This window comes from Danio aesculapii, chromosome 6, assembly GCF_903798145.1.
Source record: "Danio aesculapii chromosome 6, fDanAes4.1, whole genome shotgun sequence".
Lineage (NCBI taxonomy): Eukaryota > Metazoa > Chordata > Actinopteri > Cypriniformes > Danionidae > Danio > Danio aesculapii.
The window spans coordinates 5,690,309-5,714,696 of NC_079440.1; the positions used below are offsets into that span (position 1 = coordinate 5,690,309).

Consider the following 24,388-nt stretch of genomic DNA (forward strand, 5'->3'; position numbering starts at 1 on the left):
TCCGCGCGACCGTCATCTCCCCCCCACTTAGCGTGATTTCCACGCGACAGTCAACCCCCCACCACCAACTTAGCATGATTCCCGCGACAGTGTCAGTAAAACTACTCTAGCCTAGAGCTGCATGATTCTGGCTAAAATGAGAATCACAATGTTTTTGCTTAAAATTAAGATCACGATTTTCTCGCGATTCTGTAGATGTAAAATAAAGACTAATAGGAGTAGGCTATGTTTATTCTCAATTCTCAAACATATGGTTAAACAACAATAATAATAAACCTATGTGTAGTAGAGGTGTGAACCTACACTGGTCTCACGGTTCGGTTACGATTATCATGTCATCGATTCAGTTCAATTTGATATCTCGGTGCATCACTGTGCATTGACGATGCTTTCCATACACAATTTTATGTTTTACTTCACAGGCCCTGTTCTCCGATGAGTGACACTGATAAAACAGCAGCGGCGCAGTGTTGCCAGATTGGGGATTTTGAATAGGCATTTCAGCGGGTTTTGGAAAGTTTTGGGGCTGGAATCAGTCAGCTACATCTGGCAACACTGCAGCGGCGATCACAGCTGATCCATGATAGACGCAATGGAGAAAACTTGCAAGCTCGTGTCTGTATCCACAAGTTATCACTGTAACAGCCGAGAGGAGAGGAAAAGTCAGGCCAGCAGGTCAAATTGGGCACAGTGAGAGAAAGAGAGAGAGAGAGAGAGAGAGAGAGAGAGAGAGAGAGAGAGAGAGAGAGAGAGAGAGAGAGAGAGAGAGAGATGGCGTTTACTTTCATTCTCTCAATTGCAGTGAAATAGGGGCTTCATCTTTAAGTGTCAGTGAAAGACTATCCAGCAAACACACATGCAGTGAAATTGTGCACCGTTTCTGTGTTTTTAAGTAGTTTGAGCATTGTAAATACTCGCGCTCGCCTACCTCGCCACAGTAAGCTACGGCAACATAGCGCATGTGATAAATGACGTCAGTATATGAACCAATACAGAAATGTCCGCGTCTGCATCACGGTGCACTGAAGAAACTATACATTTTGACACCCATAATGTGTAGGTCTACTGTTGGTTAAAATGCATAATTTTGTATAGACCTTGAATGGTGGACTTGAACAGACTTTAAATATCCTGATTGGTAATTCACAGTTAAGTGATGACATCAGAATACTATTCATAATACTGAAGTTGAATTATCATGTTTGAGACATGCTTGTCATGTCACTGACAACATTATTAGACCATTTTTTTTCACTGGTAAAATCAAACACTTGTCATTATCAGATTCCCTCTTGCATTACATTGAACATTATATAGGCTGGAGTAGTTATACTGACCCAGTAAACATTTATTTTCATGCACAACACTGTGTGTTCGCTATGAAAGAACATAGCAAGCGCTTGACATAATCATTAAACTAAAATTCGTTCTGTTCACTAAAGTAGACATCAATGGCAGACACGCGTGCATCCTCACGGTAGTAAACAAACAGTGTGTACGCCCACTTGTCATTTCGCGGCCGCTGCTACATCATTACATGAAGACAGAAATGACATTTTTGGGTGAATTATACCTTATAAATACAGTATGTGACTCTTTCAACACCATTTGGAGGTGTCCATGTTGCTCATTGCTGTACATGTTGCTGTGAAGACTTTAAGCTTCTCTCCTGACCTTGAAAATATAATTGGCTGAATCGTAGAAAAGCTGAATTAAGATCGCGTGTATCTTTTTTTGATTAATAATGTAAGAGGAACTCTGACAATGACGAATGTAAAAAAATGGTCTAATAATGTTGTCAATGACAGATTATGTGTCTAACATAACAATTCAACTTCAGAATTATGAATGGCTGTAATTTGATCCCATCACTTTACTGTGCATCAACAACCAGGAAAAATGTACAGCTTATTCAAGTCCACCATTCCAAGTCTATACAAAATTGAGCATTTTAACCAACAGTAGACCTACACACAGGCCTAATATTATTGTTGTTTGACCATATGTTTGAGGATAACAATAACTAGATATTAAAGTTTGAAGACAAACTTTATGGTGGCTTGAAAAGCCGAGTCTAAAAGTTTGAAGTCGTTTTAAAGTGTAAATAACTGAAGCAGTTTTTATGAAGTTTGAAACAGTCTGCATAGATAAGTACATTTATGTTAGCATGTTTCTAGGTTGTTGCTAGGCGGTTGCTAAAGTATTCTGAGTGGTTGCTAGGCAGTTACTAACATAAATTAGCATGATTCTAGTATTAATTAGCATGTTACTAGCATGTTTCTAGCATGATTCTAGCATGAATTAGCAAGTAACTAGCATGATTCTAACATGAATTAGCATGCGTCTAGCATGAATTAGCATGTAACTAGCATGATTCTAGCATGAATTAGCATGTAACTAGCATGATTCTAGCATGGATTAGTATGTTGTTAGCATGATTCTAGCATGAATTAGCATGTTTCTAGCATAATTCTAGCATGAATTAGCATGTTACTAGCATGATTCTAGCACGAATTAGCATGTTATTAGCATGATCCCAGCATGAATTAGCATGTTACTAGCATGAATTAGCATGATTCTAGCATGAATTAGCATGTTACTAGCATGATTTTAGCATGAATTAGCATGTTGTTAGCATGATTCTAGCATGAATTAGCATGTTACTAGCATGTTTCTAGCATGAATTAGCATGTTGTTAGCATGATTCTAGTATGAATTAGCATGTTACCAGCATGTTACTAGCATGAATTAGCAGGTTACTAGCATGATTCTAGCATGAATTAGCATTTAACTAGCATGATATTAGCATGTAACTAGCATGATATTAGTATGTAACTAGCATGATATTAGTATGTTACTAGCATGATTCTAGCATGAATCAGCTTGTTTCTAGCATGAATTAGCATGTTGTTAGCATGAATTAGCATGTTACTAGCATGACTAGCATGTCACTATCGTGTTGCTAGCACCTTTCTAGCAAGATTAGCATGTCAGTAGGAAGTTTAAATTGTTAGCATGTGTTAGAATAGCTAGTCACAGTCTCTGGGACAGTTGCTAGGGTGCTGAAATTGGTTGCTAGGGGAGTGGCTAGTAAGTCTAAAGGTAATCAGTGATTGGCTGCTGGCTAGACTGAGTTGAATGAGGCCAGACTCTAGTCTGTAGGACAGTCTGATGCAGAGTTATGAGCTCACAAAGGTTGATCCATTGTAAAAGACTGTCATTGACTTAACATTAGAAGTCTACGGGACAGTTGCTAGGGTGCTGTAAGTGGTTGCTAGGGAGTGGCTAGTAAGTTAAAAAGTCATCATTTATTGGCTGCTGGCTAGACTGAGTTAAATGAGTCCAGTTAGAAGTCTATAGGACAGTCTGATGCAGAGTTATGAGCTCACAAAGTTTGACCCAATTTTAAGTCAATGGGACTTTTGGGAATTTTCTACGTCGTTTTTCGGAAAACCCAAAGTCGGATCAGTTAGAAAAGATATAGCAACCCGAGTCAGACCAGTTTGAAGGTTTGAAGTATGTAGCTTGAAAGGCTTAGGAGGAGATACACTTAGAAATTAGTCTCAGAAGAAGAAGATGAAGAAGTTTTGATAGATAACAATATGCTGGCTTTTCAAGCCACCATAATAATAGCCTACTCATATTAACCTTTATTTCACATTTACAGAATCGTGAGAAAATCGTGATCTTAATTTTAAGTAAAAAAAAAATCGTGATTCTCATTTTAGCCAGAAACGTGCAGCCCTAATACATGCTCCTAAAATCAATTCAGAAAAAAAGTATGTGTGCATTACTTTAGGCCCGCCACTCGCGCTCCCTGTGCTTCCTCCTGTGTTTCCGCTCACTGCCCCAATGAAACGTGCCTCCAAAAGCTCCTGCCGGCGTGGATCCAGAGAATGCAGCTCATCCATACCTACAAACACACACACACACACACACACACACACACATATATATATCAATCTCCAGTGGTTCACACACAGGTAACAGGGCTCAGGTTCAGGAGGGGTGTGATCATGATGACGAATCCTCCAGGAATCTTACAAAACCATCAAGTCATTGTTTTCTGATCCTCTACCACCCTAAAAAGCCAGAAGATAATACCTACTTGTATTACAATCTCAGTGGCACACCAAGTACAGGTTTACAGTCGCAAAACTACTTTGTATATCATGCATGTTAACGCATATCAATAGGTCTAGTATTATGCATCTTAAAGGGACAGTTCATCTAAAAATGATTCATGCACCCATAGGCCATCTAACATGTAGGTGTTGTTTGTTCCTTCAGTAAAACATTAAAGCAGGGGTCACCAAACTTGTTCCTGGAGGGCCGGTGTCCTGCAGATTTTAGCTCCAACCCTAATCAAACACACCTGAACAAACTAATCAAGGTCTTACTAGGTGTACTTGAAACACCCAGGCAGGCGTTTTGAGGCAAGTTGGTGCTAAACCCTGGAGGGACACCAGCCCTCCAGGACCGAGATTGGTGACCCCTGCATTAAAGGATAGTTCACCTAAACATAAAAAAACTTGCCAGGTTCACCTTTCGCGGTCTTGCAGTTTTGCAAATTTTTTAGTGCAGTTTGACACGCTTATTTTAAATGTTTTTTTTTTTACAGCGCATTGTGTTCTGCGTCCTGATTGGCTGTAGACCTCTGTCAATCAATCACCGTGTCTCCTACAGTACAGAATGTATTCAACTTGCCAAATTAACATAAATCTTCAATCACTAGCAGTGTGAGTTCCAACAAGGATGCAAAAAGGGTTGCAACTGTCCTCAGCAAGACCATCATAAAAAGGGGTTACACACTGGATGTGCCATGACGCAGCCATGCATTTTAGAGAAGCGTAAGGTTATATCAAGGTACGAACTCCGGCGCCGCAAGTCGGCAGATGTCTCTGGTGCACAGCTACTAGGGTTAGGCGATGTCGACCAATATGGCATCGCACAATGTCTAATATGAAACATCACGATGGACGATGGCATAATTGTCATAGCGGTGCACATCGTCATACCAAACACTATAGGTGAATTCACAGCGGTGAATTAATTATTCATTAATAATTAATTAATTCATAAATTATTTGCAGCCTACCGTTTCAACTACCTGACCCGCATGGTCTAAGTTTAACCCATAACTAAATGATAAATAAATAAAGAGAAGTTACACACAAATGACCACCTGCCAATCACTTTTTGCGCAGGACTCTGGCATGAATAGGCAGAGTGATCTATGGCGTTCACAAACTTAACTTTAAAAGGTGCACAACCAACAGGAACCAACCAACAGTCTCTGTGGTTCGCTAAAATTACTAAGTAAAAACGAAAGATTGAGGCAATGTACTGACCCGCTGACTGCCTGGACCTGCTGTTTCCAGCGCATGACAGTGTGTGTGTGTGTCTGTGTGTGTGATGTGCGTTTTCAGCTGTAGTGTGGACGGAGGGCTGTTCAGAAGTGCTAGGTAGATGTGGATTGTTTTCGTTCTAAATGCCATTTTAAATCTAACACATATTAGTGTAAACGGGGCCTCAGTGTGTATTTTTTGCGAGCGGATTTAAGCTCAGGATTCGGCCAGGTCCAGGATATAAAAACCTTGGGATCATCTCGTCGTTGGTCTTGGATCGAATCAGTGACTCTGCATAGTCTGAGGGCCTCGGGAAGAGTATCCCCAGGTGGAAATGGAGAATAAAGAAAATAATTAGCGTAGCTGATGTTCACAGTGTATATCAACAAGATGCATAATCTGTGTGGAAGCCCCCAAGTGGTGCACTAAGTGTATGCTTTACTGAACAGATAGGTCTTTAATCTAGTTTTGAATTGGGAGAGTGTGTCTGAGCCTCAGACGTTATCAGGAAGGCTATTCCAGAGTTTAGGAGCTATAAATGAGAAGGCTCGACCTCCTTTACTCGACTTTGCTATTCTAGGTACTACCAGGTACTACCAGGTACTATCATTTTAAATAACATGTGAACGTGCGCGTCTGGTGTGTGTTACTTCCAACTGTCATGTGCACGGCGCATCCGGCGTGTGACCACCTTAAGGATGGAGTCTGCTTTAGTTTTATGGATCAGTGATTGCAGGAAAAACAACATTATGCTGGATGCCAACATTATCCGCACAAAACCTATAAAGCTTTATGAGTCTTTTGCTGACAGCGATGAATGTTTGCGCCTGACAACAGGTTTTGATCTTTGGTTTCATTCTAGAATACTGAACTTAATTTTTCTTTTTTTTCTCCATGTTCTCCCCATGTTGGCGTGGGTTTCCTCCGGGTGCTCTGATTTCCCCCACAGTCCAAACACTATAGGTGAATTGGATTGATTAAATTGCCCATAGCGTGTGAGTGTGTGTGTGAATGCGAGAGTGTATGGGTGTTTCCCAGTACTGGATTGCAGCTAAAAGTACAACCGCTGCTAAAACATATGCTGGAATAGTTGGCGGTTCATTTCACTGTGGTGACCCCTAATAAATAAGGGACTAAGCTGAAGGAAAATGAATGAATTAATGAATGAATGAATGAATGAATATTTGGTGCCAGTTCATCAGGAAGTGATGATTTTGTTCTTTGACTAATTGAATGGAAACTATGCTTTATTCAATGTTTTATGCTATATTTCAGTTTAATTCGTATATTTGGATGGAAACATAGCTAGTGAGGTCTCATGAAGTACCAGAACTTGAACATTATTTACAACACTGTTACTTGTAACCATAAACTTATACAAACAACACTCGGCTTGCAAAAGAATCTTACTTAAGAACCGGACCTTGACCGAGAACCTGATGAGTCAATTCATCAAATAAGACTGAATCATTAAAAAAGTGAACGGTTCATACATACAAGTTACTCAAACACAAAACACACTTTCAGACTTGCCCAACAGTCACCCCTAGTTGAAACAAGCCCAAATTCCAGTGTTCATGATCAAATTTTGCCAGGTTTCACATATCATTCACCAATCCAGTTCCTCCAACAATGACTAAATTGAAAACAAGAGCTCTGATTCAGACTGAAGAACTAATAAGCTATATTAGAACTTGGAGAAACTGAAATTTAAGTTTATTGTTTCTTATGGTTCATGTTAGACTAATTAATTCACATCATACGTTTTAAATATGTAAAATATCCATGTTTCAAATCATTATTGGGTGCTTTATGTAATTATATATGTCATGGTGTGTTTTCAAAAACGAACCAGTGAATCAGATGCTTGAACCACTCAAACAGCAGAAAGAATCAGTTCGCTGAAAAGATTCACATTCACCTGAGACTGAATTAGAGTTAATAACAATGCAAATAATGTTGATTTTCTTTGACAGAGCAATTTTTTTACAGATGTTGCAGTTTATGAATTACCAAAGACCAGTTGAAGCCCAAAAACATTTTTCAAATATTCTTCTGAAAAAAATATTAGTCACCTGCATCTTGGATGGGTAAATTAACAGCAAAGATAAATTTTTGGGGTGAACCAGCCATTTAAAACCAAAACTGCTAGCTTATTAGTAATTTTCACTGCAAACTTTGCAGAGCTTTTTCCTGCTGGAGACAAACAGGAAGTACTATGAGACGTTTCCTGCTCATTATCAGCTGATGCCACTGACAGCAAAACTCCAACTTATTTTAGTCTCTGAAAATAATGACGACATTTTGGGTGCTATAAAAAAACATTATTCAGGAAGAATGCATTAAACTCATCAAAAGTGACAAAATAATGTTACAAAACTGTCTCATCTTCAAAGAAACCTGACAAAGTGTTTGCATTTCTTACAACAAAAATAAAACACTAAATTCTTGTGCAGGATCTTAACATAATCAAATGATTTATGAAGGATCATGAGGCAATGACAATGATGCTGAAATTTCAGATTTTCATCACAGAAATCAATAATATTTTCAAATATATTAAAATAGAAAACTGTTGTATTAATACTAAAAATATTTCAGTTTTCATTAAAGAAATGTAGCTTGTTTGGCAAAAAAAGACTTTAAATAATTAATCATTTGAAATAATAAACGCTAAAGCTATGCATAATTTCGACTTAACTTTAAAGATAACGCTCTGATTAAAAACGCAGAGGAGAGATTTATTCAGAATTAAAATGTAAAAAAATTGTCCAAAATATACTCGTCAAGATAAGTTTTAGATTTTTTATTTATTACTTATTTTTATGGCTGGGCAAAAAATAATCATAATTAAATCGCATCCAATAAAAAATATGTTTTGACATAAGATGTGTGTGTGTGTGTGTGTATGCGTGTGTTATTTACATATTTATATTTTTCCAAGTTTTAGGAACAACAAATAATAACTCGACTTCTATTTGATCATTTGGTATCAGAAGTGGCTTATATGAAAGGCAAAGGCCTCTAGATTACGCTTATTTTACCAAAATAAAATATGATCATGCCTTGATTTTTAATGATTTAATTAGGACAGTAAGGTCTGACTTTGCTTAGACAAAAGTCTTATCACTTAACAGAAATAATGTCCAGTATAGAATATAAAGTCATGGTGCAGTGGAAACAGAATGAATATTGTATCTGACTCCATCATGAGCTTGGAGGACTGCATCATACATCTCTGCAATGACTCAAATCACTGATTAATAAAGTCATCTGGAATGGCAAAGAAAGCGTTCTTGCAGGACTCCCAGAGTTCATCAAGATTATTTGGGTTCATCTTCAATGCCTCCTCCATCTTACCCCAGACATGCTCAATAATGTTCATGTCTGGGAACTGGGCTGGCCAATCCTGGAGCACCTTGAGCTTCTTTGCTTTCAGGAACTTTGATGTGGAGGCTGAAGTATGAGAAGGAGCGCTCTCCTGCTGAAGAGTTTGCCCTCTCCTGTGGTTTGTAATGTAATGGGCAACACAAATGTCTTGATACCTCAGGCTGTTGATGTGGCCGTCTACTCTGCAGATCTCTCGCACGCCCTCATACTGAATGTAACCTAAGGCTGCTCGATTATGGGAAAAATCATAATCACAATTATTTTGGTCATAATTGTAATCACGATTATTCAAAACGATTATCAGTTTTTTTATATGAATATTTCCCAAATGATGTTTAACAGAGGAATTTTTCACAGTATTTCCTATAATATTTTTTCTTCTGGAGAAAGTTTTATTTGTTTTATTTCGGCTAGAATAAAAGCAGGTTTATATATTTTGAAACCTATTTTAATAGCTCAATATTATTAGCCCCCTTAAGCATTTTATATTTTTGACTGTCAGCAGAAGAAACTTCTGTTATACAATGACTTGCCTAATTACACTAATTAAGCCTTTGAATGTCACTTTAAGCTGAATACTAGTATCGTGTAAAATATCTAGTCAAATACGATTTACTGTCATCATGGCAAAGATAAAAGAAGTCAGTTATTGGAAATGAGTTATTAAAACTATTATGTTTAAAAATGGGTTGAAAATAAATCTTTCCATTAAACAGAAATTGGGGAAACAGGGGGCTAATAATTCAGGAGGGCTAATAATTCTGACTTTAACTGTATATGCACAGTTATTTTCCTCCCTGTAAATAAGGAAAGTGAAATAAATACAATAGAATAAAAATATGAAACAAACAGTGCTTTAAGCATCTTCACTGTAAGAAAACTTCAGCTACAGCAGTCCTTCAGTCAAGAGCAGTGAGGGATTGGATTTGATTCATAAAAAAACAGGCGGCAGCAGGATTATTGCGCGCTGTCACTTTAAGAAGAATGCGGCTCTGATATGGTTCCCTTTCAAATGTCTTTTAATTCACAACTTGTGAGGGTACACAAATGAGGGTTAATATGAATAATCACTAAACACCGCGCTCTGATGTATTTGACCATTAAAGCGCTCGCATTAAGATGGCATTAGATTTGTGTGCTCTGCTCGTCTCCAAGGCTAAGCGCGCACACACACGCACACAGCAAGCGCTCTTTCGCGCTTTTAAAAAACATAAATGATGCGCATCCCGTGATGCAAACGTTACATTACAGCACATTTCACGTGGAACTGAGCCTTGCAGAGCAACAGATGTGTACAACTGGAAAGGGGGCGGTATATGATGCAATAATCGTTCATCTCGATTAACGTTTTTTCATAATCGTTAGAAGCCAAAATCGAAATCGGATTTTCGATTAAATTGCACAGCCCTAATGTAACCCCAAACCATGATTTGGCCTTCACCAAACTTGACTGATTTCTGTGAGAATCTTGGGTCCATGAGTTCCAACAGGTCTTCTGCAGAGTTTGTGATGTTTGGGATGCAGTTCAACAGATGATTCATCAGAAAAATCGACCTTCTGCCACTTTTCCAAACGATCAACTAGAAGTCGAGTTATTATTAGATTTTTTTGTTGTTGTTTATTTACACACACACACACACATATACATTTAGATTTTACATGTTATATAATTAAGTTTTAAAGTAAATAACTTAAATAATTTTAGTTTTAAATGTATATATAATTTGTATCATACACATATAGATTATCTAAATATAAACATTTTTACATATACAGTACTTACATCTAAAATAAAAGTTTGTTTTGACATTATTTAAGTGTAATTAATTGTTGCCCAGCACTAATTATTAAATACGCACACTGAAAACAATTCCGTTGACATCCAAATGACAGTAAAGATGGTGAAGCTTAAAATAATTTTGTGAGCCCGATCCTTACACAAAGTTACTGTATGATAAAGAACACACATTTTTGGTTGAGCCGTGCCTTAGTTGAACATGTCTGACATGATCTGGCACCAGATGCCTGAAGACAGAATTCATCATCATCGATGCAGCCGCCAAATGGCCCCATTTCTTCAGCACAAGAGACTAATACAGTATCAGCAGCCGATAAGAACCAGCATCTAATAACGGCATGAATCATCATTATAAAGCCTGTCTAAAAAGTATCATCTGGTCTTCAAAAGCCCATTACAGTGACTAGACAAAACAGCCCGGGTTCACTTGTGTTCTCCAGCCATCAACAAGAATGCGGTGGATGCGTTCACTGCCATGATAAGACTCGTGCCAGAACGAGCTTCAAGCCAAAGAGATCCCAAGATGGTGGATGGGTGGAAAATTATGAAGGTCAGCAGGGCAGGAAGAGCACAGCTGCCCAGATAAAAGGACACAGATGATAAATCAAAACCCTAGGAATGAGTAAACACAAACCTAAGGCCACGTCGGGTTTGGCATATAAGCCAAGTAGGCAGGGAAAAAAATTTAAATGCGCTTGGCTAAATAAGACACCTCCCTGACACCAGCACTAAACATACGTGGAAGAGTGTGATACAAATGACCAGGAAACAAACAAGCCACATCCTAGTTTGTGCAGTGGATGTTTCAAGCTTTATCAAATTAACTTTCGTTTGGATGTCACCTAGATTATATTTCATTTACCTTGACAATCTATAATTTAAATACTGCATTTCGTTGCCTTGTACATGTGTAATGACAAAGTTGAATCTAATCTAAAAAATCTAATCTATAATATATTGGATCATTTTCCAATTTTAATGCACTGGAGACTCCAATATGGTATGATCCATTTCTGAAGTGTATGACCCATAAAGTATTTTTTTAAAAATGGACAACCCAAGTGTTTTTCCTTCAAAAATGCCTGAAAAGCTTTACCATCTTAACTGTTATTTGGATGTCACCTAGATTTTTTTTGTATACGTATTAAATCTTGACAAACTAGAACATATTGGATCATTTTCCAATTTAAATGCACCACAATTGTAAAAACATGAAAAAAAATTCACATTACAACGATATGGTACGATTAATTTTTACAGCTGGTTGCATATCTTGTGCTGAAGTGATATTAATGTTTGAAAGTATTTGACGGTATTTCAAATAAATAGATAAACCAAGCATTTTCTATGCACCAAAAAATGCCTGAAAAGCTTTACAACCTATTCACCTTATTCTCCGCGTACGAGTGGACGCAGCCATTTGAATCATTTTGGCTCGAAACTTCCGGTTTCATTCACTTCCATTCATTTTTAAACGTTAAAAACAGCTCGTTTTGCTGCTTGGTGTTGCAAACTGATATTTTCTTATTATATTATTCGTCTTTGTCTGTATTATAATGCAAACACTTGTTTGTAGGGCAAGTAGTTTGACTGTTTTTTGCCTTTTATTATTTCTAGTCATTTCTCCCATAGACAGCTGAAATCGGAAGTTCTAAAACAATCGCAAAAACGTGCGCACTTCCGCATTGAAGAATAAGGTCAATAGCGTGCATTCAAATGGGGCTTCAGCGTCAATGCTTGACCGAGGGCGTGTCTGAAGTTGGGGCTGACTAGATCATCATAGCAGCATCAGCCAATGAAATTAATCCGCAATTAGCTACTGTCTGAGCTGGGGTATTCGCATCTGTCTGGCTGACGCTTCCGTGGCGCTTGAAAAGTTGACAAATTCCCAACTTCTCCAGTGAGCAACGCCACTGAAGCAGTGCCGATGGATGCACAATTCAGTTCGGCAACGCTTGACGTCACCCATTCAAAGTGAATGGGAAGTGTTGACGCCCAGTGTGAACGGGGCGTAAAGCTGGAGTATGCAAGTTTGATTCCCAGTGGTTGAACTAGATATTGCATTCCTGGATCAAAACAAACGCAAGCGCAGGTTGGCAGATTGAGGACCAACAGGAGTGATCCTGACTATCGAGCCTAAAGGCTGATTTAAATCGTGTTCTATATAAAAGCAACGGCACCAGATAGCAGGAATATTTTCCATATTAATGGAGTTTTTGTTCTAACCAACGCCTCGAATTGATAAATTAGAAACGGCTTAGAAACTGAAAACTGACAATGATCACCTCAGGTACACCTCATGTGCTTTATTCAGAGTTAAATGCTATTAACGTGTGTAATGATATTTTACATGACATATATTGCCATATACTGAAATCAGCAGCAGATAGTTTACCTCAGATCTTCAAAATAAAACAAACCGTTTGAAATTGAACTTTAGATCTGTCACTCAAAACTAACACATATCAGTGATTCAGCATGTACATTTAATAATGTTAAAGAGGATTAAAAAGTATTAATTATAAACCTCACCATTTCATGCTTCTGAACAGTTGTATTTAAATTTATGTCGTGTTTCGTCTGGTGCAAACAGCTTACTGCTCATTTTGTCACGTAGCGTGTTGTTAGGACATGTGGTTACAATGTTACCTGCTCACCTAATATTTACATTTCTAAGATTTATATTATTTGCCAATTAATAACCTCATGTGGAACTGAACCAGTGTCTCATTTTGGAGTCTACTACTGTCCACCGGAGGTCGCATTTCGGTCACGGACGCATACTTTGAGAGTCTTTCTGAATGAATGAAATACGCAGCCAACCCAGGATGCTGAAATATAATTGGCTAAACTGGCATTGGGCAGGTTAAAAGAACCAAAACAAAGACAGCCGTTCCGGCACATATTTCCATCACACATTTTCAAAGCAGAATATCTGACTTCAGCATTGTTTTTCAGAATGTTCACGTAGCATGTTTCATAAACATCTGCAAACATATTATGGTGTTTTTATGCTTTAGAAGAGTCAAAAACTTACAGCACCTTTAACTGTTATTTGGATGTCACCTGGATTTTGAGTAGGCATATTTAATTTTTTTATCAAAACTGATCTTATCTTGACAAACTATATATTGGATCATTCTCCAATTTGAATCCACTGGAGACTAATTGTGAAAACATGAAAAATCCCTTTACAGTGATATGGTACGATCCATTTTTTGGACGAGTTGCATCTCGTGTTGATATGATTGTAATGTATAAATGCATTTGACCCATGATGCATTTCAAATAAATAGACAAACCAAGTGTTTTTCAGGCTCAAAAATGCCTGAAAAGCTTTACCATCTTCACTGTTATTTTAATGTCACCTGGATTTTTTCAGTATACCTATTTATTTAATTAAAACTGATATTATCTTGACAAAATTGTATCATGTTCCAATTTGAATCCACTGGAGACTAATTGTGAAAACGTGAAAAATCACTTACAGTGATATGGTACGATCCATCTTTACAACTAGTTGCTTCTCGTGTTTATGCGATTTTAATGTACAACATCTCAAATAAATGGATAAACCAAGTGTTTTCTATGCTCAAAAATGCCTAACAAGCTTTAAGATCTTAACTGTCATCTGGATTTTTTATAGTAAGCATATCTACATATTTTTTTAATCAAAACTAAACTTAACATACTATATATTGGATCATTTTCCAATTTGAATGCACTGGAGAATGCAATTGTGAAAACTTGAAAAATCCCTTTACAGCAATTTGGTATGATTAGGCCTGTCATAATAATCAATATATAGACTTATCGTGCAATACTTGGAGACGACCTTAATCATTTTTGGCATTGCAATATACATTTACAAATTTACAAATAATGTTAAAGCCATTTTACAATGACATTTACATTCTACCTCACTGGTTTCAATGTTTATAATTGGACATTTACCTAATAGGACATTTAATAGTATATATAATAGGACATTTAACTTTTTAACATCAAATTATAGAATCTAAATAACCTTAAGATTGATACGTATTTTAAAGTGTTTATGGCTTTTTGCATTATAATGTTGTTATGTAATCATCATATAATCAGTGGCATAAAATAATCTCAAAATGACAATAATATTGCAACAATATATCGCACAACAAAAATTCCCAACATTTTTTTACAGCTAGTAGCATTTCTTATGTGAATGAAAATTATGTGAATAAATTATGTGAAATTATGAAGTGATTTTAATGTATAAAAGTGTTGGATGGTATTTCAAATTAATAGATGAATCAAGTGTTTTCTATGCTCAAAAATGCCTGAAAATTCAAATCCTGTGGCAATTATTAACAGCATTCAATTTTAGCATTATACTTTAACCCACACCACAATTTGCAAGTGTAAAGATGGTAATCGAGTTTTAATTTTAAGGGATAGTTCAACCAAAAATTTAAATTACATCATAAACGATGCGCTCCTTTCTTCTGTTCAACACAAAGATTGTTTTTCTTAAATGCTGGTTTCTAGCATGTATTAACATTCATAGTAGAAAACAAAATACTATGGAAGTCAATGGGTACCAGCTGCCAGCATTTTTCAAAATATCTTCTTTTGCATTCAATAAATTAAAGAAACTCAAAGCAGTTTTGAACAGGAAGCGCGAGTAAACGATGGCAGAGCTATAATTTTTTAGGTGAAATATAGATTTTTAATAAAATAATAAAAGTTCATTTGATCAAAAGAACAGTTAAAAGCAGGAATATTTCATATTTTAATAATTACAACACGAGTATATTTTAAAATGTAGTTTACACCTGAAATCAAAGCCGATTTGCTGCACAAGAATTTTTTTTTTTTTAATGCTGCAAACAGTTGTGCTCCTTCATATTGTCAAACCCCAGAACACTTTTTTAGTATCCTTTGATTAAAAAAAAAGTTTAAAAGTCAAACTATTTAACTTTATAATTGTCTTTACTGATCAGTTTATTAATGCATCCTTGTTAAATAAAAAAAAACTAAGTTGATTCAGTCAAATTGTATTTACTGATGATACTACTACTACTAACATTTCTGAAAGAAATAAAATAAAATCCCCAATAAAGACACCCATATAAACATGGCAATTTCTTGGTATCATGTCCATAATATCTTTGAATTATTGCCAAGATGTAAACGCTTCAACGATTTCAAAACATTAATAAAAAAAAATTAAAAAGGTACAGCAAGCCATGGCGGAGAACTTATTCTTGGACATGAGAATCTGAGTAATGAATTAACACACATATGATATTACACTCATCAGTGCACATACATGTGTTTACAGCACACATCAACACACACCAGCCTGAGGTGCACTTGATAAATATCACTACCACTGCAACACGAAGAGATTCGTTAAGTTTTTCCAAAACACATCAAATCTGCAAAACAAAAGACATTTCACCTTAAAGCACTTTAGCTTAAAGGTTTGAACTCATCTAAATTAGTTAATGGACAAAACTAACTGTCAGGTAACAATAAAAACACCTCTCCAGCATATGCACATTATTTAACATAGCATGCATTAATAAATGATGCTCAATTAGACCCATTTTTGTGCATAAGTTTGTTTTGCCAACCAAGAAAGCAGTTCTAAGGTAATGCAATGCAAGCAGAACAATCACACCACTAATTAGCTGTGCAGCAAAACTTAGTCTGTTGCCTACATTGACAGCATGACATGCATTGAGTGCTGTGTAAAGATACTTTCAAACATTAAAACACAAAATAGCGACCATTCATAGACTATGCATCTTCATGCATAACACTTCAACTATCTAATAATAAACTATATAAAAGATCCACACATTAATATCATACACTAGCTACTGGTGTCAAAAGTAAGCAAAATGCATGTCTGGTATTTCATGTTTGCATTAGTGACAAATCTATATTGGCAACCTTTAAAATATCAACAAATGTGTGTCAGGTACAGCATCCCTTAATGTTATGGTTCCTACACAAAACATAGGTTATTACGATCCATGAGGTGCTGTTTTTATTAAACAACCGCTTCATGAAACTCGTGTTTATCAGATAACTGATGGTGTCCTAAAATCCAGCCAGTTTCTTCACCTACCCAGCATTTTTGGGCCGTTGCATTGCATGCACGGGTGATAAACATTCTCAAGCACACAGACAACAACTCATGTTTATCATCAGGTACGGGCTGAATCTCATTTGAGAGCATGCATGGAAGATAAACATAGTTTAGACCTCAACTCGTAGATCACACTGACTACAACACGTAACAAGGTGCCAACCTAGACACAAAGACAACATTTTAGGGCATGCACAGAACATACGCACCTATGATGTCCAAACATGCAGTCTAGGTAGACATCACGATAGGTTTTGAAACGCGGCCAGCGACTGAGTCTCCTAATAGGTGACCACGGGCATCATCGCTTCAAATTAACCCTGCAATCAACACAAAACGCGGCGGAAATCCGTCGCAAACTGTTTAAACACATCCAGCACATCAGCAGGACTCGATGCTGCTTATAAAACACAGAGAGTCACAGTAAGCAAACGAGAGATCAGCGGCCTCCGACACGACCGCTTCGATTAAAGGCCAGATTTACGCAAAATTACGCGTCAATCGAAGACAATCCCGACCGATTCCGTATGAACAAACTTTAAATTGATATTAGAGTTGGATTTACCTTCTTTATGCCTCCGCGGAGCGAATATATCGAGCGGAGAAACTGAGCCCGGGGTCGGAGATCCAGTCGAGAACTGAGAGCAAGATGGCGCTCCGTCCAAACTTCCACTGCTGTTGCTGTTACTTTGGACACTCATGAAGACACTTTCCCCCGCGAAGAGACGCCCAGCGCATCGCGCGCATGATCTCCGTCAAATCACACCTGTGAGTGTGTGTGTTTAATGCATCACGCACAAACATTGATGATCAATGCAACGCTGCTCATGTTTTCAGCTCCGCACTGCGCAGAGATCATCACTCACTCACTCTCAGTGTGTGTGTGTGTGTGTGTGCAGCCGATGCGTGACGCCAGTTGCAAAGGTTACACACGTACACACACTCACACTAGTGCAAAACTTCAAATCACACATGCATTTTGTGTATCATGTGAGTTCTATTTTGAAACCTGCAGAAAATGTTAAGTATAAATCACTCTCTGCATAAATAGAAATATAATAATCATGTACATGTAAATAAATAAAGCCTAAACTACATTTTAAAGCTGACCATGACCCCCTCATTTCTGATAAATCTGTCACTTTTTGTTCTGCGAATAAAGATATTGTTTTATTTGACAAATTATTGACTTTGGATTTTTCTAACTGGGCAGTTATTGCTGAATTTAGCTTGTATTACCTAATAATACTTAATATTGCTTAATTTATTAATTTAATGTTATAATATATGACGTATTAATTATAACAAAATTTAAGGGAATACTTGCATAACTTCTGTAGGGTTACAAATTATAGATAATATAAAATAGAAGTAATATAATAATAACTGATCTACCAGGCAAATAATATAATATAATATAATATAATACAGTATAATATAATATAATATAATACAGTATAACATAATATAATATAATATAATAAAATATAATATAATATAAGATAAGATAATATAATATAAGATAAAAAAATGTAATATAATATAATATAATATAGGCGACGCAATGGCATTGTAGGTAGTGCTGTTGCCTCACAGCAAGAAGGTCGCTGGTTCGAGCCTCGGCTGGGTCAGTTGGCGTTTCTGTGTGGAGTTTGCATGTTCTCCCCACATTCGCGTTGGGTTTCCTCCGGGTGCTCCGGTTTCCCCCACAGTCCAAAGACATGCGGTACAGGTGATTTGGGTAGGCTAAATTGTCCGTAGTGTATGTGTGTGAATGCAAGAGAAGTATGGATGTTTCCCAGAGATGGGTTGCAGCTGGAAGGGCATCCGCTGTGTAAAACATGTGCTGGATAAGCTGGCGGTTCATTCCGCTGTGGCGACCTTGGATTAATAAAGGGACTAAGCCGAAAAGAAAATGAATGAATAATATAATATAATATAATATAATATAATATAATATAATATAATATAATATAATATAATATAATATAATATAATATAATATAATATAATATAATATTATCATTTCTAATTGCCTAATTAAAGTCTTATGGTATTCATTCATATTATATATTATTAAAAAAATATTAATGATCATAGAAATGTTAAAAATGCTTCTTCACAAAATGAGTACAAATTGTTGTTGTTGTTTTTTTTTTGCATATTCATTAGACCTACATGATGCGTAAATCCTGAACTGCCATTTATTTAGTAAATCAAACTTCAGTGTGTCTCTCTTTGTGTTAAAGTGGCTGTCCATGCAGATTTCTGCGAGACACAGAGACATGGTGGTGTGTGTTTTGCTGACTCAGAGATCTGCCCGGAGCTGAGCTTTACCCTCTGAACAGCTCCAGACACACATTTCACAACAAACACCACACTGCCGTTATCTTCCTCTAATACAGCTCATGAATTGAAGATCGTTAAAAATGCTAAGTCAGAATTATTAGCCCCCCTGAATTAATAGCCCCCCTGTATTTTTGTATTTTTTCTCCCAATTTCTGTTTAACGGAGAGCAGATTTTTTTTCAACACATTTCTTAACATAATAGTTTTAATAACTCATTTCTAATAACTGATTTATTTTATCTTTGCCATGATGACAGTAAATAATATTAGACTAGATATTTTTCAGGATAGTAGTATTCAGCTTATAGTGACATTTAAAGGCTTAATTAGGGTAATTAGCCAGGTCATTGTATAATGATGGTTTGTTGTAGACAATCGAAAACAAATATTGCTTAAGGGGGCTAATAATATTGACCTTAAAATGATTTAAAAAAATTAAAAACTGCTTTTATTCTAGCCAAAATAAAACAAATAAGACTTTCTCCTGCAAAATTCCTTGCTCTGTTAAACATCATTTGGGAAATATTTAGATAAAAAATACACAAGAGGGTGAATAATTTTGACATTTTTATGTCAACGGATGACAGCTGTAGGGGTTCTCAGGCTGATCAATACATAAATATTATGCTGAATCACAGCAACCTCTAATGCAGTGTTTCCCAACCCTGTTCCTGAAGGCACACCAACAGTACACATTTTCAACCTCTCCCTAATCAAACACACCTGAATCAACTTATCATAACATCAGAAGAGACTCCAACACCTGAAGTTAATGGGTAAGAAAAGGGAGACATCCAAAATATGTACTGTTGGTGTGCCTCCAGGAACAGGGTTGGGAAACACTGCTCTAATGAAATGCTGCTTCATCTGACCAGACGGTTCCTCCTTTACCATCTGATGGAGGACGTGGAATATTTGAGACTTAAAAGGTGACCTATTGTTCTCCTATTAACAAGATGTGAAATAAGTCTCTGATGTCTTGAGTGTGTATGTGAAGTTTCAGCTCAAAATACCACACAAATAATGTTTTATAACTCTTCAAAACTGACCCTTTTAGGCTTTGATCCTATAATTATGCCATTTCGGTGACTGTCGCTTTAAATTCAAATGAGATGCTCTTTTCAAAAGAGGGCGGAGCTTGAAACACCTGTGTGTTAGCATAGCAACAGATTCAAAACAAGACTTATTATGTCTGTGAAAAACTGAAAATGTGAAAAATAAGTGTTAGAGAAGGTGGTACGAACAATAAATTGTTAATTCGTGCACCCTAAAACTCCACGTTTATAATCCTCTAAGTCGCTGACATTATCTTCAGTAGGTGAAAACTGATGGTGAACAACTGCTTCTCACTCAGGGCTGTTTATGCTATTAAAGAGCCCATATTATACATGAAATAGGGTCATATTTAGGTTGTAAGTGTCTCCAACAACAGTCTAATATGCATGCAAGGTCAAACAACACTTGTATGGTCTTATAATCTGCATTTATTTTTACCTAATTATCCCAGCGACTCCCATATGAATCGTTCAGTGATTCATTTGTTCCCAAACCCCTCCTCAGCGCGAAGCTAATTTGCGCTGATTGGACCGATGACAGCCTGCTACGATTGGTCGACGACACTGACAGGCTTCAGCGCGAGACAGAGTGAAATGCCCAGCAGATTATCAACAATATAAAAATAGTCACAGTGCACACACGCTTCATAGTGGATTTTGGCTGCCAGTGGGTGAATGTAAATACAGACGATGGACTAGAAAATACTGACGACGAACTATTTTATCAAGCAAAAAGTCCAAGAACTGGCAAGGAGATCTCCTAGCCCATCACAGTCTACCTGCTCTTTTCTCACACACACACACACACACACACACGTCGGCGACACCTCCCTCACCACGATTTCAACCGCGAGAAACTGATTCATGATGCACTGATCCATGTTCTGACAGTCTTTACTGATCCTTTCTTTAACAAACTGATGAAGTCTTCTTTGTAAGCATGTAGTTTCCAGAAGCACTCGAACTGCTCAAGGCTAGGCTATATTGCTGAGGTTTCATCTTTGGGAGGACTGTCAATAATATCCATCTGCACAGCGTGACTTCATTCGACCGGTGTCTGTGTCTGTGTGTGTGTTTGTGTGTGTGTGGCTTTTTTTCTGTTAGTGGGCGGGGCCGCAGGTTTCAAATCTCCCGGGTTTGCGCACGCAACTACTTGTGTTTCGTAGGTGCGTCATCACGAAACATCTAAAGACTCGTTATCAAGACAACTCGTTTGAAGCACTATGAGTCGACTCTTTTATAGATGAATCAATAGTTTTAAACACTGTACACTTTAGCCTTAGCTGGATATTTCACTTCACTTAGAGCTGTGTTACACACTATATGGAAGAGCATTTTCAAAAACCCATAATATGGGCTCTTTAAGGGAGAAATCATTACTGGGCGCTGCTTTCCCCAACATGCTTGCCATATTCTGCATGAAGTGTTCAAGGGTAAAATGGCGATATGTCATCATGTCTTGCTCTTTGTAGACTAGCATTTATCAGTTCTGAGCTTTAGTCATATGCCACACCAGTCCATGTCCAATGTACAACAGTCTTCCTCAGATGACTAGCCCATAAAACTAGACCAGTCCATATTCATATCGTTAAAGCTGCTAAGAAAAGTGAAAAACATTCAATTAGGGCTGCACAATACTGGAAAATATGTGATATTATTGTTGAGTATTGTGATAACAATATTTCCTATGATATAAAATTACCTTACAAAAATGATTTTTTTGTTAGCTATGCTTTTCAAATCATTTATTTGTACAGTTTTATCAAATTAAACAGTCATTCGTTTATTTTTCTTCGTCCCTTATTTCATCAGGGGTCGCCACAGCGGAATGAACCGCCAACTATTCCAGCATATGTTTCACACAGCGGATGCCTTTCCAACCACAACCCATACACTCTCACATTCACACACACACTCGTACACTATACGACCAATTTAGTTTATTCAATTCCCCTATAGCACATGTGTTTGGACTGTTGGGGAAACCGGAGCACCCGGGGGAAACCCACGCCAACACGGGGAGAACATGCAAACTCTACACAGAAATGCCCAGCCGGGACTCGAACCAGCGACCTTCCTGCTGTGAGGCGACAGTGCTAACCACTGAGCCACCGTGCCACCACACTAGTCCATTTATATTTTTAAAGCAGCTAAGAAAAGTTGAAAACATTCAATAAGGGCCGCACAATTCTGGAAAAAATGTGATGTTGTTGTTGAGTATTGTGATAATGATGTTTCTTACGATATAAAATTTCCCTAATAGATATATTTTTATAGTTTTTTTAATAGTTTTGTTTAATTGCTATGCTTTTAAATCATTTATTTATAGAATTATAATAAAATAAACATTCATTCATTCATTTTCCCCCGGCTTACTCCCTTATTTTATCAGGGGTCGCCACAGCAGAATAAACCACCAAATATTCCAGCATAGGTTTTACACAGCGGATGCCCTTTCAGCCGCAACCCAGTGCTGGGAAACATCCATACACTATAGCAAATTTAGTTCATCCAATTCACCTTTACTGCAGGTCTTTGGACTGTGGGGTAAACCAGAGCACCAAGAGGAAACCCACACCAATACAAACTCCACACAGAAACGGCAACTGGAGCAGGCGGGACTCAAACCAGCGACCTTCTTGCTGTGAGGTGACAGTGCTAACCACTGAGCCACAGTGCTGCTAAAATAAACATGCAAACTATATTTCCCATTACTTTGTTGTGGGAGGAAGGGCATCCGTAAAACCAATGTCGGAATAGTTGGCGGTTCATTCCACTGTGTCGACCCCTGATAAATATAGTTAATAAAATGAATGAATGAATGCATTTAGAGAAGTTGCAGATCCTATACAATCGGGTACAAAAATTAATACAATGGTAAAACACAGGCGGCATGGTGGCTCAGTGGTTAGCACTGTCACCTCACAGCAAGAAGGTCACTGGTTCAAGTCCCGGCTGGGCTAGTTGCCGTTTCTGTGTGGAGTTTGCATGTTCTCCCCGCGTCGGTTTCCTCCGGGTGCTGCGGTTTCCCCCACAGTCCAAACACATGCACTATAGGTGAATTGAATAAACTAAATTGGCTGTAGTGTATGTGTGTGAATTTTAGAGTGTATGGGTGTTTCCCAGTACTGGGTTGCAGCTGGAAGGGCATCCGCTGCGTAAAACATATGCTGGAATAATTAGCAGTTCATTCCACTGTGGCTACCCCTGATAAATTAGAGACTAATGAATGAATGAATGTTAAGATACAATATTAAGTTTCAGAAAATAAGAGTTATTCAGGTTCTAAAGTTCTTGAAATGCAAAAACAATCATTTTTAAATGCATTTTTGTGTGTGTCCACTGTAACACTTTAATAAAAGCAATGTTTTTCGCTAAATAATTTGTGTTTTAAGATAAATCTGTGTATTTTAAACACAAATATTTTTGCAGCTTGTTCAAACTACATATTTAAAATGAGCTGAAACATCACAATTCTTGATTTTTTTTGAGACAACCTAATTGTATTAAGTTCAATCCACTGAAATATGCATAAACAATTAAGTCAACTTAATCGATTTGTGTTGGGACAACATGAAAGAATTGTGTGTGGAATTGTGTGCCTTTTAACTATAAGACCCTTGTGAATCTACGCAGACTAATGTGTTTGCGGTCACAGGTGACGTCTGTGCCTGTTGCAGATATATTTCCTCAGATGCTGTTATTGATGTGGGGCGATAAAATATAGTGAAACATCTGCACTTATATATATAAACATGGATGTTCATGCACCTGCTAACCCATAACCTGATTTTTAGTCACAGACATGTTGCCATGGAAACTACAACGGCCTTTTACAGCCACTGTCATATGGCAAAAGACAAAGGAGATGTGGGTTAAACACACACACACACACACACACACACACACACACACACACAAATGACTTCACCAGCTGAATCATGCACACAAGCTCCAGCATGCACACTCACTCTCTCTCTCACACACACACACACACACACACACATAGTCAGTCTGCAATATTTCCCCTCATATATCAAATTCACAGCACTTCGTGAATGAAATCAGCGATAACATTAGCAAACAGGGTGTGGTGGGAAAACAAAACATGTGATGACAGTTTTACTTTTCATTTGTAATGTTTTTATTGGTGGCATTTAGAGAAAAATGTCTTTGGTTCTTGCTTATGTCATGCTACAGTGCACTAGATGCACAGATGTTTGTCATTTTTAAGGTTATATTACATAGTATTATTTTGGAAATTCATATTTTTATTCATTCATTTTCCTTCGGCTTAGTCCCTTTATTCA

General features: G+C 37.2%; 1 protein-coding gene across 2 annotated transcripts in view; it reads right to left on the reverse strand.

The window, feature by feature from the left end:
* tlk1b (tousled-like kinase 1b) overlaps positions 1-17,555 on the reverse strand; it is a 48,370-nt gene extending 30,815 nt beyond the window's left edge. For both annotated transcript variants that reach the window (XM_056459387.1, XM_056459386.1), the window contains exons 1-2: positions 17,241-17,555; positions 3,795-3,913 (exon numbers count right to left, since the gene is read on the reverse strand). In XM_056459387.1, coding sequence (XP_056315362.1) covers positions 3,795-3,913; positions 17,241-17,376 — 255 coding nt within the window. In that variant the 5' untranslated portion in view covers positions 17,377-17,555. The remainder of the gene's footprint in view (positions 1-3,794; positions 3,914-17,240) is intronic.
* Positions 17,556-24,388: the final 6,833 nt, after the last annotated feature.